The sequence below is a fragment of the Arachis hypogaea genome, chromosome 20 (assembly GCF_003086295.3).
Source record: "Arachis hypogaea cultivar Tifrunner chromosome 20, arahy.Tifrunner.gnm2.J5K5, whole genome shotgun sequence".
Taxonomy (NCBI): Eukaryota; Viridiplantae; Streptophyta; class Magnoliopsida; order Fabales; family Fabaceae; genus Arachis; species Arachis hypogaea.
The window spans coordinates 144,320,884-144,339,314 of NC_092055.1; the positions used below are offsets into that span (position 1 = coordinate 144,320,884).

General features: G+C 31.1%; 3 protein-coding genes and 1 non-coding gene across 9 annotated transcripts; 3 read left to right on the plus strand and 1 right to left on the minus strand.

Annotated features, from left to right (window-relative positions):
- Positions 1–1,428: 1,428 nt before the first annotated feature.
- Positions 1,429–4,731, minus strand: LOC112734962 (O-fucosyltransferase 8). 3 transcript variants are annotated; one of them, XM_025784505.3, is made up of 10 exons: positions 4,193–4,731; positions 4,020–4,112; positions 3,834–3,933; positions 3,677–3,747; positions 3,278–3,366; positions 3,073–3,193; positions 2,842–2,985; positions 2,415–2,746; positions 2,092–2,332; positions 1,429–2,005 (listed from the first exon to the last, which is right to left on the minus strand). In XM_025784505.3, exons 1-10 carry the CDS (start codon positions 4,553–4,555, stop codon positions 1,697–1,699), a joined length of 1,863 nt encoding a protein of 620 aa, XP_025640290.1. In that variant the 5' UTR covers positions 4,556–4,731; the 3' UTR covers positions 1,429–1,696. The 3 variants fall into 3 exon arrangements, with proteins under 3 accessions (XP_025640290.1, XP_072085222.1, XP_072085223.1); XM_072229121.1 differs by having other exon boundaries at positions 1,429–1,950; positions 4,193–4,681; XM_072229122.1 differs by having other exon boundaries at positions 1,429–2,022; positions 4,193–4,680.
- Positions 4,732–6,533: 1,802 nt separating this feature from the next.
- On the plus strand, positions 6,534–11,264 carry LOC112734963 (shaggy-related protein kinase eta). Of its 4 annotated transcripts, none has more exons than XM_072229124.1 (13): positions 6,534–6,789; positions 6,932–7,758; positions 7,926–7,985; positions 8,060–8,332; positions 8,417–8,491; positions 8,591–8,647; positions 8,845–8,985; positions 9,111–9,161; positions 9,266–9,361; positions 9,458–9,541; positions 9,660–9,761; positions 10,065–10,190; positions 10,868–11,264. In XM_072229124.1, the coding sequence occupies exons 3-12, from the start codon at positions 7,938–7,940 to the stop codon at positions 10,158–10,160; spliced, it is 1,023 nt and encodes a 340-aa protein (XP_072085225.1). In that variant the 5' UTR covers positions 6,534–6,789; positions 6,932–7,758; positions 7,926–7,937; the 3' UTR covers positions 10,161–10,190; positions 10,868–11,264. The 4 variants fall into 4 exon arrangements, with proteins under 4 accessions (XP_072085225.1, XP_025640293.1, XP_072085224.1 ...); XM_025784508.3 differs by having other exon boundaries at positions 7,666–7,758; XM_072229123.1 differs by lacking the exon at positions 10,868–11,264 and having other exon boundaries at positions 10,065–10,637.
- Positions 11,265–12,433: 1,169 nt separating this feature from the next.
- On the plus strand, positions 12,434–15,171 carry LOC112734964 (uncharacterized). The gene is made up of 3 exons (XM_025784510.2): positions 12,434–12,785; positions 13,031–13,762; positions 14,435–15,171. Exons 2-3 carry the CDS (start codon positions 13,110–13,112, stop codon positions 14,661–14,663), a joined length of 882 nt encoding a protein of 293 aa, XP_025640295.1. The 5' UTR covers positions 12,434–12,785; positions 13,031–13,109; the 3' UTR covers positions 14,664–15,171.
- A 342-nt stretch (positions 15,172–15,513) lies between these two features.
- Positions 15,514–15,586, plus strand: TRNAE-CUC (transfer RNA glutamic acid (anticodon CUC)). The gene has a single exon. It is a non-coding gene; the product is annotated as a tRNA-Glu (tRNA).
- The last annotated feature ends 2,845 nt before the right edge of the window (positions 15,587–18,431 follow it).

Below are 18,431 nucleotides of genomic sequence, written 5' to 3' on the forward strand. Positions count from 1 at the left end.
TTTCAATATATTACAATTAAGTGATATTAGAAATATAAATTATTGAAAGAAAAAAAGGAATGATATAACTAATAAATACAATTAGATTAAAAACAAAAAAAAAATAAAAAATTGAAAATGTTTAATGTATTAGAAATTTATCCTTTAAACATATGTTTAGCAAACTAAAAAAAAAAAGTTGTAGTCATCAACAAAATTTTTCAAATACTTGAGCAAAATATTAGTAAGAATGGAGAAAAAAGAATAAGAGGTATGAGATTATGTGAAAAGAGGAGATAACAAGAGGTGTAAAGTGAAGATTGATTTATATAGTAAATATGAGAATGTGAGTATGAAAGAAGATGATCAATTATGTTTTATTACTTAATTTATATTTTTTATCTATTAAAAAGAAATAACATTAACATTGAAATCATATATATAGTATCCTATATAAAAGTAAAGAGTAAGAAAATATAAAAATATAGAATAACCTAAAGAAAAATAAATGCTATAAGAGTGACAAAAAAAATAAAGAAGAATCTTAAGTTATAATTCTATATAGTAATAATAAGAAAGAATAAATATAAAAGAAAATGAAGAATTATGTTTATACCTAATAAAGAAAAATAATATTAACATTGACGACATATAGTATCTCATATAAAAGTAAAGAATAAGAGAATATGAAAATAATAAAATATCCTAAAGAAAAATAAATGTTATGAGAATGAGAAAAAAAAAATCATAAACTATAATAATAAAGCACATGAGAAATAAAAGCAGAAGATTTAAAAGAATTTCATTTTAAAACAAAAGAATTAAAAAGTAATTCAATTAGGTAAGTAATAACTAATAAGCAAATTGTGCTAATTAGCTACTTATGTTGATGTTGCATAATATTAAAAAGTTAGAAGACTAACAATGTATCAAAAAATTATTTTAGACTTTGTTTTAATATATATTACTAGATTAATAGCTGTGTAATATGGGGAGAGTTAAATTAATTATACTATATAATATATATTTAAAATGTTAGATTGTTTAGGAAGATATTAGATAATATATAAGTTAACGTTAAACTTAAAAATTAATTTATAAAAAATATTGTACAATATATTTATTTAATAATTTATATATAATTCAGTATTATTATTCAACAAAAAAAAATACCATTTTAATATAGATAATAAGTATGTTTAACCATTATTAAATAATGATATGTAATAAATTTAATTGATTAAATTTTATTTTTAAATTTTATTAATAGCATATCAAAATTGATATAAATTTTGTAATGGTTAATAATAAATGATAATTTAAAATAATAAAAATTAATTCAAAATTTAAATACTATAAAATCAATAAAGTTATAGATAACATTTTTAGATCTATACTAATATATAGTATAAGTAATTCAGCTCTCTGTGCATTGGGCGTATTCGTCCATAGATCAAATCGGATATGTTATTATTGGAATAATTGTTGGAGACTCAGATGGTGAATATGCAAGCATGATAACTTATATGTTGTTCTATATCTCCATGAATCTAGGAACTTTTGCTTGCATTGTATTATTTGATCTACGTATCGGAACTGATAACATTCGAGAGGATTATACACAAAAGATCTTTTTTTGGCTCTCTTTTTAGCCATATGTCTCTTATTCTTAGGAGGTCTTCCTCCACTAGCAGATTGTGTTGATTGATGGTGTTAATTAAGGTTGTCTACACATGCACTCTGGAGATCTTGGCTGTCTGTAAATGCTTTTACCAAACTTTCTCATTGTAGCTTTCTGACCTTCCTGGATCATTTTCTTTACTCTTTCTTCAAAACTGTTCCATCCTATGGTACCATTCTCCCACAAGATTGCTGCCAGCCTCTTCTTGTTAGGCCTCAAAGTGGGAGCATGATCACCACCATAGTAGCTTCTGAATCCAGACACCATTGCTGAGAGTTGGCTACCAGAGTCTGTCATGGCAAATACATCAGCAGTTGCACATGCAATAAAGTCCAAAGCAGCAAGCTGCATTAACATCAAACCTTCATTGTTAAGTATTAGTAATCATGCTTCAACTGAATTTGAAAATTATTAACATGAATATTTATTACCTGAGAAGAAAAATTCTTAAAAGGTTCAAGTTCATTGGGAGCAAGGAAATCTTCCTTTGTAATAACATTGGGATAGAGCCTGGTGAAGGGATTCATTCTTGAATCTGCTCCATAAATACCAGAACCAGCCAAGTAAACGTAGGTTCCGCGCTTGAAACCAAGACCTGCTAGCACAAGTGCTGCTTCTTCTGGTGTCAATGGACATCTTCCCATTTTCCTCAAAACCATTGGAGATATAGGGCTACAACATCATATATATGTCATAATACAAGGGCATGTATCAAAACAATTTTTTGAAAAGTATATTGCAGAAACAATCATACCTTGTTGAATTCTTCAAGCGCTCAACAAGAAAAGGAAAATGGCTTTCTCTATAGGCTTGAAGTTCCCTTCTCTCACTTTCACCACCTCCAAACTCACAAAGGGAATAGGCAACCATATCAACTTCAAATCTCAAGTGCAATGCAAGATACTTGATTGACCCTTTGGCAGAATCATGATCTTTCTTCTTGTCAATGAACTTCCCTAGCAACTGAGTGTCTAACATGCTTCGCGAACCACTATGCTTTCTAATCCTTCTTACCAATAGCGCACCAACTTCTTGAATTTTCGGAACAAACTTCAAAGCATGGAAATTGCATTTGCATCTTAACCTCTGCAATTATTTCAGGGGTGGACCATTAGCCTTGAGGTAAACTATGCAACAAAAAGTATTCAAAACCATATTGTTGATAAGGTAAATGTTGTGACCTGAATATGAGAAGGCAAGGGATCAAAGCCAAGTCGATTTCCAAATCCAAGGAAGTGAACAAGCCCATTTTTTAAAAGAAGAGGAAGCACAATTTTAATATAGTCAGCAGCTGTAGCCTCCTTTGGAAGATCAGCATCTGTAATCTAAAATGCAAGGTGTTGTATTGTTATAGTTAATACAAGTGCAAGTTGTCTTATGAAGTGCACAAAAATGTAAGATGTTTATAATACCTGGCTGCCAATTGCTTCAGGGTCCAAAGATTTCATATGAGATGGGAGCTCCTTCACAATACTGATATCATCCTTCAACATATTCATGAAATGCTCCTCTTGGTATATGTCACCAAACTGGCTGTATATTTACCAAATTCATCAAATACTATCACTCAAAAATTGACCACAATGATATAAACAATTGCTTATTATATGATTTTACCTGGGGTCGTTCCAAACATTGCTGTAAAGAAACTTAGGAATAACAAGAGTTGCATTGAGGAGGGATGCCACAGCAACACCATTGCAAATCTGTAATCACTGAACTAGTTTGGTCACTTCCATTATTTGAGATGCCAAACAAACAAAATCCTAGCTTGTAGGATAGGAGCTAATGCATTAAACAATGTGAAAGAAAACAAAGTTTAATTTGTTCCATGTATTGAATCTCAATTACTATTATTTAGTGAACTAATGATTTGTTGTATGTCAAGTTCATCAATCTATCTATCTATGATCTATCCATTTATAATATATTAAAGAGAGACCATAATCGCTATAAACATGCATTATTGGATGATTTATTTCTTCTAACCACGTTAACTCAAACTGTCAAACTTACTGCAACTCGTTGTTGATTGAGACCTCCATTTGCACTGACTAAGATATAGCCATTATTTTCCACAAGGTTCCCTGTCACAATATCAAGGATAATAATAAGATGAAAACAAACTTGGCATTGCCATACACATATATGACGATAATAACATGATACGAACCTGGAGTGTTGTGAAGATTTCTGTGTGCACAAGGTTCCCATGAAGATGCTATTCCATACGGTTCCACCCACAAATTGGATGACTCTTGCTTCAACTCCTTCTATAATGCATAATAAAGTAGAAGTTACACAACATGCATGGTAACAGAAACCATAGACCATAATAATCTGAAAATTTGATACAAACCTCAGCAAGTGCGCTGGAAGCCATGTTTAAAAGCCTACCATACATTTCTATTGGTGATGATTGTTTCTTGCACGTGTAGGAATCTGCACTACTCTTCTCATTCAAATAAAATAATGCGTAAGTTGATAGAATTAATTCAAGAATATAGCATAATAAGGTGCTCTTATATATACCTGCTGAAGAAACGGACTTGAAGTATTAGAGGGTGTAGCAGAATCATGGGAAGAAATCGCAGTAACGTAATCAAGAAGGAAAAAACAAGCCAGAAATCCTAACATGATAGCCATGGTCATTATTACGTTCTTTTGGAGCCACAATTGCTTCTTCCCTGCATAGAGTCCCTTACAAGAACTAGTGCTGTATTTTGAAGCATCATCATGATGATGATGAAGCAACAAGGTAGTGTTGGAAGAATTCCAACCACTGATCCTTCTCCAACATGGAGGATCATTATTATTATTATTATTGCATCTATACTTTGTAGCCTTCATTATTCCTAATAAGCCTAAACTTCCATTCCCCATTATACCGTACATACTTGCCTAACTATTGGTTCCCTCTTCTTTCAAGATTAACAAAATGGGCATTACACGATGAAGTGATGATCATCCATTTCAAGTTTGGTGTGGCTAATGAGAATGTAATAAGTTTCTCATATGGATTCCAAGTGAAGCTAATTAAGGAGTAGGTGTTGATGTAAGAAAGCTAATAAGAAAGTACAAAAATGCCATGCACATATATATATATGATGAGTGAAGTGGAAGCAAAAATAGATGAAAACTGAAGCATGAAACAAATGTAACAGTCGTAACCATATTGAACAACGACTTGCCTGCAGTTGCCACCAAACAAACTAATTAAAGCGGGAAAACCTTCCAACTTGGTTTACAATTCACAATTTTACTTCTTTCAAAGGGTCACAGCGGTAACAAAATTTCAACGTTTTTTCCTTTTATGTTTTATGTTTGGTAATTATAGGTGGAACGGAATAGTTCAATTTCATAGCAATAACTTCACAACATAAAGTCGTTATTCTTAACAATATAATTTATTTCTAATTAGTTCTATCCACATCTTGGACAACTCAATAAAATCCCTTAAGAACAAAATCAAGGTTTAGTTGCGATTTATAATCTATTCTATTCAGTGATGTATAATATATGGGTTGATTTACCATCAATGTAATTGTTGCTCAGCGATATAATTATTTGAGAAATATTAAAGGATTATCAAAATTTATTGTTTTTAAGGATTAGTTAATTATTAATGTTTAAAAAATATAGGATAAAAGATCTTATTGAATTACTAAAATAAAAAAATTAAATTAATGACTAAAAATAATAAATTTTAATAATTTCTAATATTTTTTTAATGGAGGAAGAATTTCTAATCCATATATGATGACAAATTATGCGAAATGGTTTAAAAGCCCGTTTAGGAAGTTTTAAAAGTAACTTTTTTGAGTTTTTGACTTATAAAAAGTACTAATATTAATGTCTAGTGCAATTTTTAAAACCAAATCTAAAGTTATTTAAAAATTTATAAAAAAATTAAAAAAAAAATAATTTCTCTCATAATACTATTATTTTTTATCATATTTCTATAAAATAAGTATTTTTAAAATTAAAAATTCAAACACAAAATAATTTATTTATAAGTTATTTTTAATATAATTATTTATTATTTAAATTATTTTTAAAAAAAAATTAATTAAGTTGTTTATTCAAACTGACTCTAATTTGGACCCAACAATGGTAATTAAAACATAATGAATGATTAGCAGTTGAGAAGAGACCAAAATATAAATTATGCTGGGTGTTGTGTGGATTGTTGAATGTGAAATCCGTTAACTTTGGCGGGGTCGTTACTCGTTACCAACATAATAATATATTAATTTAAAAGCCGCTAGCATTCGTTCCCCTTTCTCTTTTCGCCCAACAATTCCCCTTTTCTTATAACTTCTAACTCTTTTTTTGCTTTGTTTTCTTTTTGTTGACCCTACGAAAAAAAGAAAGTTTCCTTTTTTCATTTTGAAAAGCATTTAATAAACTTTATCTGATGGATCCCCAGACATTGATTCTTTATCTGTGCTAATTTTATTTGAATAAATTAGGTATTTGTTTTTAAGCATTCAAAACTTGAATTCCTGCATGTAAAAACGAGGAAGAGTCAATTGACCTATCCCTGTAGAGCTGACCTTCAAATAAAATATAATGTACTTATTTATATTTTCATCGGTCAAGGTTGGTTTTTTATTTTTTATTTTTTATTTTTTAACTGCAACCCAGAAGTTTGACTGAATAAACAAGACATATATGGTTTGACATTGTTCATTTAAATGTCAAATTTGAACATAACAAATATTTATACAACTTTGACAATATTTTTCCATGCACTTAATTTCTAATTTCTAACTTCTCTCGTTGACTTATAATGAATTAATGATGCACACCTTTTTATTTATTTATTTTGACTGTTAATGTGTATATAAATTATCATCAAACCTAATAATGTGTTGCTAAAAAAAGAAAATTTGATATGAAAATTGCAGAGAGAGAGAGAGAGAATGGTGAATTGATAGTGAAAACTGAAAAGTTGTAAGGAAAAGGTTGAGAGCTGGAATCACATGGAGTTGTCGCTGAAGCTTGCTGTCTCCTCCATCCCAATCCCATTATTCCCTTGACAATCATCCATCCATCACTATCTTCTCTTCTTCACCCGCTTCCACTCCACTCCATTCTCTTTCTCTTCCTCCATGGCTCACCTTAAGGTACCTACTTTCCTCTGCTTTTCCCTTTTCGTCCTTTTCAAGTTTGTTCATGTCATTGATGTTTCATGTTTGGTTGGTGAGAGAAAGCTATCCAATTTATACAACTGGGTCTAAAAAAGCCTTCCACTTTTCCTTGTTTCAGACTTTAGAGGAGCGTGCTGTACACTAGTGTTCTTGTTTCTCCAATTGTATTTTTGTTTCCTTCCTAACGTGGCTCAGCAACTGTTAGGGTTTCTTATGGGAGAAATTCAGCTCCTTTGCACAACATTTTTGTCTATGAGCCCGAAAGACAAGATCCCTCTTTTGATTTTGATTTTTTTTTTTTTTTGGGTTGGTGGGTAGGGGACTAGGGGTGTCTTGTGACAAGTTCTGAACTGAGTTTTGTGTAGGACGATGAAGATATTTTACGAGTCAGTCTCAATTGGTTGTGATCTTTTGCTTGTTATTTACTAGTTCCTGTTGCCTTGTTTTAATTTGTTGTAGCAACTTACTAATAAGTTGAGATCTCTTCAGTTTGTTGGAAAAATAAAATTTTTAAAACTTGATTATTTCCTATGCAGTCAAAAGGATTATTTATTTATTTATTTTCAATATGTAGTGGTGCCAATGCTTTATATTTACAATAAGCAGTGTTTCAAGTTGGATAGTGAGACATGTGTACAGACACTCATTCACATCTATAAACCTAGCCAAGAAATCCATTGTGTGTTTTTTATCCAACAAGCTTACTGAGTGTGTTATTGTATCTGTTATATTTGCGAATTGGTTACCTATACTTTTCCTACTTTGCGTTGATTGTAGTGACAAATCATGTTGAACTGCCTTGCGAAATATTTGAAATTCTAGTATTGTTCATAATTGTGACAATTTTGACAGGAACTGCCCGCTTCTGTTGTTAATGGGAATGATTCCCTCCCTGGTAATATAATATCCACTACAATTGGTGGAAAAGATGGGGAGCCCAAACAGGTATTGTCCTTGTTCCCTGAGTTCATAGTTGTTATGATTTTCTTTCGTTGAGTTGTAAAATTTACAACATTATACCTTCATACTTTTGGATTTAGACAATTGCACATCTGAATCGTGATAGATCTTGGATTGAAACTTTAACATCTTTGTTATGAGAATTTCTGTAGACTATAAGTTACATGGCAGAACGTGTCGTGGGTACTGGGTCATTTGGAATCGTTTTCCAGGTATGCCAATACTTGATTTTATTCATCACTTTTATGCTGCAATCTCCACATCTTGTAATAATTCTTTCTTTTAGGCAAAATGCTTGGAAAATGGGGAGGCAGTAGCCATCAAGAAAGTTTTACAGGACAAAAGATATAAGTGTCGTGAACTAGAGTTAATGCGCATAATGGATCATCCAAATATCATCTGTCTGAAGCATCATTTCTTTTCCACTACAAGTACTGGTGAGCTGTTCCTTAATTTGGTGATGGAATATGTTCCCGAGTCTATGTATCGAGTCTTGAAGTTCTATAGCACTGCTAACCAAAGAATGCCTCTTATCTATGTTAAACTTTATATGTACCAGGTAAGTCTTAAACTTTATTTTAAAAATTAAAAGAAGGAAATAATTCTTTCCTTTTCACTTCTCACATGTTTGGCACACATCCAGATTTTCAGGGGGCTGGCTTATATCCACACTGTCCCTGGAGTATGCCACAGAGATTTGAAGCCACAAAATATACTGGTTGGCTTAATATGCTTTCTAAATGGACTTTATAAGTAATAGTCTTTCCCATAAGTAGCTATTATTTCCAGCTCTGATGTCATTCTTGTATTTTCCCAGGTTGACCCTGTTACACACCAGGTTAAGATATGTGATTTTGGAAGTGCAAAAGTGCTGGTATGTTGGCATAAATATATATTAATCCATCATATTATGTTTCCTTGTGTCGCTTGCATTATTATATTTAGTAACTTTGCCTAGGTTCTCCTGTAATTCTGTTAGAATATTAACCAAGTATTATCAATTGTAATGAACTTTCAACTTTTTAACAATGTCAATGAAGAGGATCTAACTGATATGTTTTTTTTTGTCAGGTCAAAGGAGAAACTAATATATCATATATATGTTCCCGGTTCTATCGCGCACCAGAACTCATATTTAGTGCTACTGAGTATACTACTTCAATTGATATTTGGTCAGCTGGTTGTGTCCTTGCTGAACTGCTTTTGGGCCAGGTTTATATCTGCTTTTTCTCTGAGTGTTTCAATGTGGCATTTATTGCGAATCATGCAAACAATCTTTGGTTTTGTTATTATCTACTGCCTATATGTCAACTGATATACAAATGGTATTTTGGCAGCCATTGTTTCCGGGTGAAAATGCAGTGGATCAGGTTGCAGAGATTTTCAAGGTGCTACAATTGATGCCACCTGCTATGTTTCTACTTTTCTATTCTGGTATTACCATGTCATTATTGTCATAAGAATTTAGACCTATAATATTATGTGGTTTCAGGTCCTTGGCACACCCACTCGAGAGGAAGTCCGCTGCATGAATCCAAACTACAACAACTTCAGGTTTCCACAGATAAAAGCACACCCATGGCACAAGGTTTGCATTTCTATCTCCCTTCTGCGACATGTTTTTTCATCTAATCAAAGTTGAGTAGATAGAAAGGGACATTCTAAAACATGACGATTTTTACAGATATTCCACAAAAAGATGCCTCCCGAAGCAATTGATCTCACTTCCCGGCTTCTGCAGTATTCCCCTAGTCTCCGATGTACTGCAGTGAGTGAGATTGCTGCAAATATGATTTACCTGTTCGGTTATTGGCTGATAATTTTACATATGCATAAATGAAAAGATAATTTAGAAGTTTGAGGATGGTTCTGCTTTTGTTCTGCAGCTAGAAGCTTGTGCACACCCATTCTTTGATGAACTTCGTGAACCCCATGCTCGCTTGCCAAATGGTCGTCCATTTCCACCACTATTCAACTTTAAACAAGAGGTGACTGTGCTGGAGCTTCAAATTCTTGGAAATTCTATTAAACTTGGATAATTTTGAATAGTATGATTCACTTTTCTGATCAACCATCAATATAAACATTCTATGTAAACAACTATGAATATAAAATATAGTCTTAAGAAAGAAACACCAGTTTTCAATCCGTCAGATTGCTTGTACCAAGGGGACCTCATAGGAGAAATCATGTTAACTATGAATCATCATGATCTGATAGTTATAGTTACTTTGGTATCTTAACTAGTAGTGATTTTTACCTGTTGTGCTGTTTGTTGTTACTGGTTACAGCTATCCACAGCACCTCCAGAGCTTGTTAACAAGTTGATCCCTGGCCACATGAAGCGGCAACTAGCGCTGCAACTTCCCCATTCTGCAGGAACATGATGTTAAGCCAAGGGCACAGTATTCTGGTTGGTAAGTTAACGCTTAACAGAGGAAGTTCCATCTTTTGTGTAATTTGCCATGTATTTTGCCGCACAACACAACCAGTGTAAAGTTTGCGCCCGACCGGAACTGAGGCTCGGGTTTCTGGACGGCTGCAGTTGATCCATCGGTTCAACCAACATATATACCTACTAAACTCCTTTTGCTTCTTTATGGTGGATCTATATTTCCCCAGGCAAATGGCTCTGGGATTCCATGATATTTGTAAACATCTACTTCTAGTATTGGTCACAATGCTTCTGTGAAGGGCAAAGTAAACCAGAGAGAGGATGGTTCATGAATGTTGAGGACGGATAAGGTTGATTTGTTGGGTCTGGCTATGTCCCCATGTCAATATATGTGACTCACTGGCCATGTTGCACATAAAAAAAAAAGTCATGTTCTTATTGAATGTCAATATGCTGTTTCTTCTCTTCAGTCTTCACCCTCTTATCCGTATTAAAGTTTATTTATATGAATTCTTATATTTCATGCGTGATATTGTTTTTTTTTTTTTTTTGGTGCTCATGATATTGTTATTTTATATACAGAGAATTATTTATTTCTCCCTTGTGTTCCAATATTCTCTGAACTTTTGAGGTTATGCCATGATTGATTAATAAGAATTTTGGGAAAAAAAATTAATCAAGATATTTTTATGTACGCAGACCATGTGAAGAACTTGCCTTAGGTATATTTCTTTATGGAAAAGTCTACGGGGCCAGCAATTTTATTGCATTTTGGCCAGCATGTAACCAGCAGAGAAAGGTGAGCCATTGGATGAAATCTCACACCAATCTCACACCATCAAATCATCATTGATGGCTAGTTGATGGCTACCAATCACAAATGTTGCTGGCCCTAGCATTGTTCTTTCTTTATTAAACATCAGCCGTATTTGGCAATGATTTATAAGTCATTTAGTACTAATTCTTAATGGAAACAGATCTGGTAATCTAACATGGCAGGTTGTTAAGATAGGCTAGAAAAAAATATCTTGTTGGATAGAGGTAATACTTTGTTAATTAAAATTAATTAATGAATTAGAAAGATCATCATTTTGCAGTTTGCACGTGACTTGCTGGTTATACCAACTTCCAGAGTCAACGTCTTAGTTAATCTTAGACCCAAGATTAAGACTGGTGTTATTATTCTGACTTTTAATTACACATTTCTTCATGATTACAAACAATATCAAAATAACACAATCTCAATCAGTGTACAAGACAGACAATATTGTATAGACAAAATATTTTTCAGGAAATGAATGCATCCATATGTTGAACAAATATCCCATGCCGTTGGAAGTAGTTATTCTTTAACTTTTTCATAGCTCAAGCTTACTGAAGCTTCAAATGTACCAAATCTATCGGCATTAGTCAATTTATACGTACCATTTTGCCCTATGTAACACTAACAACACGAGTTTCGTACTTTGAAAATTTGACCAGTATTTATTTGAGTGTTGACAGTTACCAGAGAGAATATCTTTCTTAGGAAAATCCAACTGGATGATACTTTTATCTGTTTAGCATATATCTCTAAATGTAATAAAGAATTGAGTCAATTGACACGTGAATATTGTCCCATTTAAGAACAACCTTCATTAGTTTGAATAAATTAAGGGAATACTTATTTTTGTCTTCACATTCGTACACACACCAAAATATATATAAGGTAAAGTGTATAGTAATGTGCAAGTAGACGTTAATTTAAGTTAGACATAACTAGCGCCAAATTTCTGTTAAAGATTCGCGGTTTAAGGAACTTGATTAATTAAGGTATAGTGTTAAAATAGAAAGATACTTGATTTTGTTTGTTTGCTCTGGGAGATGCAATTCATGGCAATAGCTAGATTCTTAACTTTCATTAATGTTTGTTTGTTAATGCAATTATGCAAATTCTGTTACTATGTCGTATGCTTAATCACAAATTAAATGTCAATTTTTTCATATCACAGAAGAAAAGCAAAGGTGGCAAGATAACTTCAAAAAGAAAAGTCATCAACAAACAGGAGTGTTTATTTTTGTTCCCACTTGTGTTATTACTAGTTGACTTGATATCAAACCATCACATGAATTGCGGTGCTCAAGAAAGTAGTATTTTATTTTTTTAACACAAAGCTGCATGAATAATCAATATAAAGTTAAATTCGTTAACAAGACTATAACATTTTTGGCAGGTAATTAGATAAAAATAGCTATTAAATGGAATAAATTTTGTATTTTGCAATTGAAAAAAATAAAATAAAATAAAAAAGTAAAAAGGGTTCTGTTGTGAAAAGCATGGAATGAAGACAAAAACCCTGAATTTGCTATCCTTTGCTTTGGACATGAAATGATTCAATTGCACTCAAACTCAATCCCTTTTTCTTACCATTTTCCAAGTTCCTTTCTTCACCTAACCCTGCTACTCTTCTTACCCTTCTGTTCACATTCACATTCATATATAAATTAAATATTAATAATGCTCTTTCTTACAACACCACCCACATCCATAAGCAGTAAAGCACTTACCTTCAACGCGGTGTGGATGGATTCTAACATGCCCAGACTTTAATTTCTTTCCATAAGTTAGTATTTTGAGGTAAACCCTTTCTCTTTTGTCACTTTCTCCTTGTTTGTTTGGGTGATTCATTATGGTTAATTTAGGTGATCCATCATATGACCAAAGTTCCTTTCTTTTTGCCTTTTTCATGATTTTGTTGCAATCTCTGAAGATTGTGTGTTAAATCATGAAGCGGGTGGTTGAATGATGTGGCTTTGCTACCTTTCATTTGATCACATTATTCATACTCTCTTAATAATTTTTGTTCTTTTGGGGTTTGTCAGCGTGGGATGCATGGGTTACTAGGAGTTTCCTTTCAGGTTTGGAAATACAAATTCAGTGGAAGGGATTGATTTTGGTGTGATGGATCAGGCAAGAAGCGAAGACAGTGCTGAGGTGTTGGATAATGTAGTTGGAGAAGGAGTTGCAACTGATGCAGGAGATGGTAGTGAATTGGTTGAGAGAGATGATGTAGTTGGAGAAAATGGAACTTCAGATCTGGGTTTGAATACGGAGCTAGAGGAGGAGGAGGAGACTCGAGTGGTTAAGGATCAGGAAACAGCTGACTTGCAAAAAATCAGTGATACATTGTGTGGGGTTGAGCAAGGAACTAGTTATAGCTCAAGAAATTTGGTCAGTGGGGAGGTTGTACTTGAGACCTGTGTTGTAATAGATCCTCCTGCTCAGATCGAGCATGTCCATGGAAAATCGAAATCAAAAGCCAATGAATCAGGGTTGAGCAAGCTAGCCATGAAAGCACCAAAGGCAGTGTCTGAGACAGATAAAAATTCATGTGCAATTGATATAAACAAAGAGTTTAGTGAGAACTTGGAAGGTGAAATGATTTGTAGAATTTGTCATCTGGCATCAGGGCAACCAATAGAAGCAATGATGGTTGGGACTGCAAACAATGAAACTAGTACAGATTTGATTCAACTTGGTTGTGCATGTAAGGATGAGCTAGGCATTGCACACAGTCATTGTGCTGAGGCATGGTTCAAGCTTAAAGGAAGCAGGTAACAGTCTCTTTTACCTCAATATCTGTTTTTCTCCTAATTTTATATATTCAAGTGTTTGGTGTTTTGGAATGTTATGATATGATTAAGATTTAAACATTGACCTTATTCATCGTGCTGGCACTACCTATTTTTAATGGACAATACCAAACATTTCATAAGGATTCCTAAATTTCCATTTCTTTAATAATGATATTTGTCTTAATTTCTGAAAAGAAACCGTCACTCCTGCATTCTTCTTGCTGTATGTGTGTGAATAATATGTGGTAGGGGTTTCAATGTTTTTGTTTTTTTGTATACATGACTTGTCCTGTGGAATTGCTGAAATTTTGTAGCATTACATAAAACCAGGAATGAAATTATACATGACTTGTTTTGTTTTGTTTGTTAGACTTGTTAATTGAATAATGTAATGTAGCTCATATCTATTTTGCTTCCAACTTTTACGTCTCTAGTTGGAGAACCTCTACCACATGACTGCACCCTGACACGTGGAGTTTCCATTGTAATGAACTTCAGGGTGAGTTGGGTAAACCTAGTGGGTTTTCCTTATTTGAGAAGGAGTTTGAATCCCCAAAAGAATTAATACATAACTATGTATCTCCTGCATGAACTGCTCATTGTTGAATGCCGAGTATGTTGTCAAAGTTACTAACCTTTTCACAATCACAGGTTGTGTGAAATATGTGGAGAGACTGCAAAAAATGTTTCAGAATCACAGGTTATCAATCATTCATTTATGGAAGAGTGGAACGAAAGTAGGTTCATCGACGGTGGTAATAGTACCTCAACCGGCTTCTTTGGAAGATGCTGGCGTGGACAGCCATTCTGTAACTTTTTGATGGCATGCTTGGTAATAGCTTTCGTTCTACCATGGTTCTTCCGTGTAAATATGTTCTAGAGAGAGAGTTAGTTAGACACTGTGATGAGTTCTTCATTGTTTCCGGCGCACATACTTCGGAAGGGGTGTTAACCTTGTCCAAATTTCCATATCTCAAGGTTTGTGCCTGAAGCTTCAATGTACAAAAAATGTTACCAGCTAGGGAACTCACGGCCAAATGGTTTCATTATATGACATTCCACGGATTTGAGTGTGTCTTCTCTTCTGAGATATATACATTGTTCATACAGAGAGATTACTTTAAGGGATCCAAAAGAGAAAGAGTAAAAAAAGTTACTTGTGGTGGTTTAGATGTTGTGTTAGAATTCAGTACCTAATTTGTTGAAAAAAAATGCAAACAAACAGTAACACCTTCTTCTCTTGTTCCTTTATTTTAATCTATGTTTTAGAATGTTGGCATGTCTGCCAAAGTTGAAAGAGAACCTAGTATATCTCAAAAGAGAAAAACTCAATGGCCATTAAAATTTATTTTTAGCCAATATTTTTAACTATCATTTTAATTTCTTTATCTAAGAATCTAACAACATATTTTTAGCTCATTTTTTAAAATATTGTTGGTCAAAAATAATAAATTCTGTTAGTCATCTAGTATTTCTATTTTCAAAATTCTAAAAGTTCTAACATACTCAGGCATGAGTACAATTGGTTTTGCGAGCCTTTGGTTTAGGCTACAACTCTTTTCTTTTAGTTGGCAGTAGGTTTAAGCCCTTTACTATTGCTCCAATTTTAGTTGCTCAAATCCGTGTATATGATACTATTATTCAACATAACAAACGCATTTTGTCAATAATATACTAATGCATATAATAGTAGTATATTTGTAAATAAGTTATATACACGCATGTAACAATCCGTTGTAGTCTAGGTGGTTAGGATACTCGGCTCTCACCCGTGAGACCCGGGTTCAAGTCCCGGCACCGGAAAATTTAGATTTTTTGTTCCTCAATAACTAGTGCTTTCCTTCACCCGACTTCCTCAATATATGACTAGTGCTTTCCTTCACCCGACCCGCACTCTAAGGGACCAAACATATATAATTATTTTAAATTAATTTTATTATTATGTTATATTAATTATAATTATTTTATTTTTAATCATATTAGTTGAATTAAAAAATATATTAAAAAAACATAAAATTAAAATTTATGAATAAATTTAAATTTAAATATAGATATCAACTTTTTAATAATAAATATATTTTTTATAAATAAATATATTATAATTTTTTGACATAAAATTTTTCAAGACCTGAATTTTTTTAGTCTAAACCCAATTTTAGTTTGAGTCATAATGTGATTTCTTCATATCTAGGATCAGATAAAAATTTTAAAAATAGACTCAATTATTATTTAAAATTGAATTTGGATCGAGACGAACCGACTTTACCTCAATTATATACACCTCTAGTTGAACTGGTGAAACCATATGTATCTGTTGTTATAGGCAATTTTAGATGCAATTGTCACCGCCGTCAAATCCTTTTTATGCATTCTAATGGCAGAGTTTTATTAGGGTAACACGGGCATGGTTTTCCAAATATTTTATTAAAAGACGGTTATTATTACAGCATCTATTTATTTTTAATATATAAGAGTAGATATATAAATTTATGCACATTATTTATAAAATATTTTTTTTTCTACTAATACGATATTAGTAACATTGCTTATTTGGCAAAATTTTAGAATCAACCACTAATTTTTTGCCAAATTAACTATTATTTTTAAATAAAAAAATTAAAATATACAAAAAATACAAGTAATAGAAATATATGTAAATTAGGCTGCATAATTACCAATGACAATAATTAAAAATTAATAGTGTCTAATTAAATTTGTAACCTACAAGAATTCATATCCCTATATTTATTATATTTTATCGTTATAAACAATACAATAAATTTATAACTTCAATAATTAATTTATTAATTTTTATAAATAATTCATTAAATATAATAAACATTCATATTACAAATGTCATAATAATCTATTAATCATAATAAATTTTACGTTATAAATATTTAAATTCCATACTATTTGACCTACTTATATAAGTCTCTTATCACAAGAAATTTATTTTCGCACTACACAACATCTCAAACTTACTCAATAGAATATCATTCTTTGGACAATATCATATCACCAAATAAACAAACAATTGGTTTATCAAAGTTTGTGTGGTTCGTTTATGCAAAATATTAACACCCACAAATGAAGAAAAATTTCTTTACTTAGAAATGATTATATTAGAGGAAAAGATACAAAACAAACATATTTATTATATTTTTAAATTGAACATTTTCCAACTCCATTTTGAATTTGTATCACTTGAGACATTGTCACAAAGTGGGTCAAAGAAAAATATTAACAGGTAATTTTACTTTATACTATTTCAATTATTCTTATTAAAAATAACTTATTTAAAAAAAATTTTACACATTTTTATTCTTTTTACTGTAGATATCATTAGAAAACTGCATGCACATCAAGAGAATAAAGAGAAAGAAAACCATACAAATTTAAGATATATCTTCGGAAGAAGAATATACTTGCAAAGATGAAACAAATAACACAATAAAAAGTGCATACAACTCAATAATTCATAAATAACATGCATTCACAAGAATTTACGACACAAAAAAAACAACAACTCTAACAATAACACCTTTTAAATTTAGCTTTAGTTTACACATATTTAATTTAATTTTACAAAATATAATTATTTTTAATATTTATTATATATTATCATTATCCGCGCATCGCGCGAGTCTCATTCTAGTACGTATAAAAAAACGTTAAATTGGAGTTCACTTTTTTATAACTATTTTCACAATGATATGATTCTTGGTTCAAGTCTTGTTGCAACAACATTTTCTTCCTTATATATATATATAATCAAATCTTTATTTATTCATATCTTCATTTCATATTATAAATTTATAATTATAAATAATATATTTAAAAAAATTGATTTAGACAAACAAAAATATCTATTTATTGTAATTTTAGATGTTATTATGTTAATTATAATTTCTCAATATTTTTAGAATTTATTAAAATTCTATAATTAAAAATTTATGATGATTGAAAAATAAAAAATACATTTAATTTGAGCATAAATATTTTTACATAATTTATATATTTGACGCTCCTAATTTTTTTTAAGATCCGCTACTGATCGGTTCATTTATGTGAACTATTAAGTGTGTGCTTGGATTAGAGTTGGTAAATCTGTGCTTGGATTAGAGTTGGTAAATCTGGAGTTTGAATGAAAGTAATTTTATAAAATTGATTTTGGATAGAAGTGAGTTTGTGCCAACATGATTTATGTTTGGCAATTCTATACTAAAATTGATTTTAATAAAATGAAATTATTTAGATAATATTAGTTAAAATCACTTTTAGATAGATAATTAGTTAATTACTAAAAAATATAATATTAAATTATAATATTATTTTTTAATATATTTAATCTTTTTTTATACTTCTTTTAGTATATTTTTTATATAATATTTTTTATAAAATTATATTTTAGTTTGTTATAATTTTTTAATAAAAATTAATATTTATTTATTAAATTAAAAATAACATATAAAATAATATATTTTAGTACTTTTTATAAGTACTCTCAATAATCTTATTTTGTTTACTGTTTTGGATTCTAATTTTTTACTAATTATGTTTTATTATTATTTATAAGTAATTTATCATTTTCAATAGGAACAATAATACATATTATAATAAATTAGAATAATAAACAATGAACAAG

Bases quoted from the DNA above. Each gene is read 5' to 3' on its own strand.
- LOC112734964 (XM_025784510.2), top strand. From the start codon at position 13,110: ATGGATCAGGCAAGAAGCGAAGACAGTGCTGAGGTGTTGGATAATGTA. The intron at 13,763-14,434 runs GTAACAGTCTCT...TCACAATCACAG, and splicing joins TTCAAGCTTAAAGGAAGCAG to GTTGTGTGAAATATGTGGAG.
- LOC112734962 (XM_025784505.3), bottom strand. From the start codon at position 4,555: ATGTACGGTATAATGGGGAATGGAAGTTTAGGCTTATTAGGAATAATG. The intron at 3,934-4,019 runs GTTTGTATCAAA...TATGCATTATAG, and splicing joins CTTCCAGCGCACTTGCTGAG to AAGGAGTTGAAGCAAGAGTC. The intron at 3,748-3,833 runs GTTCGTATCATG...ATATTGTGACAG, and splicing joins AAATCTTCACAACACTCCAG to GGAACCTTGTGGAAAATAAT.
- LOC112734963 (XM_025784508.3), top strand. The intron at 8,492-8,590 runs GTTGGCTTAATA...GTATTTTCCCAG, and splicing joins TGAAGCCACAAAATATACTG to GTTGACCCTGTTACACACCA. The intron at 9,542-9,659 runs GTGAGTGAGATT...TTTGTTCTGCAG, and splicing joins CTAGTCTCCGATGTACTGCA to CTAGAAGCTTGTGCACACCC.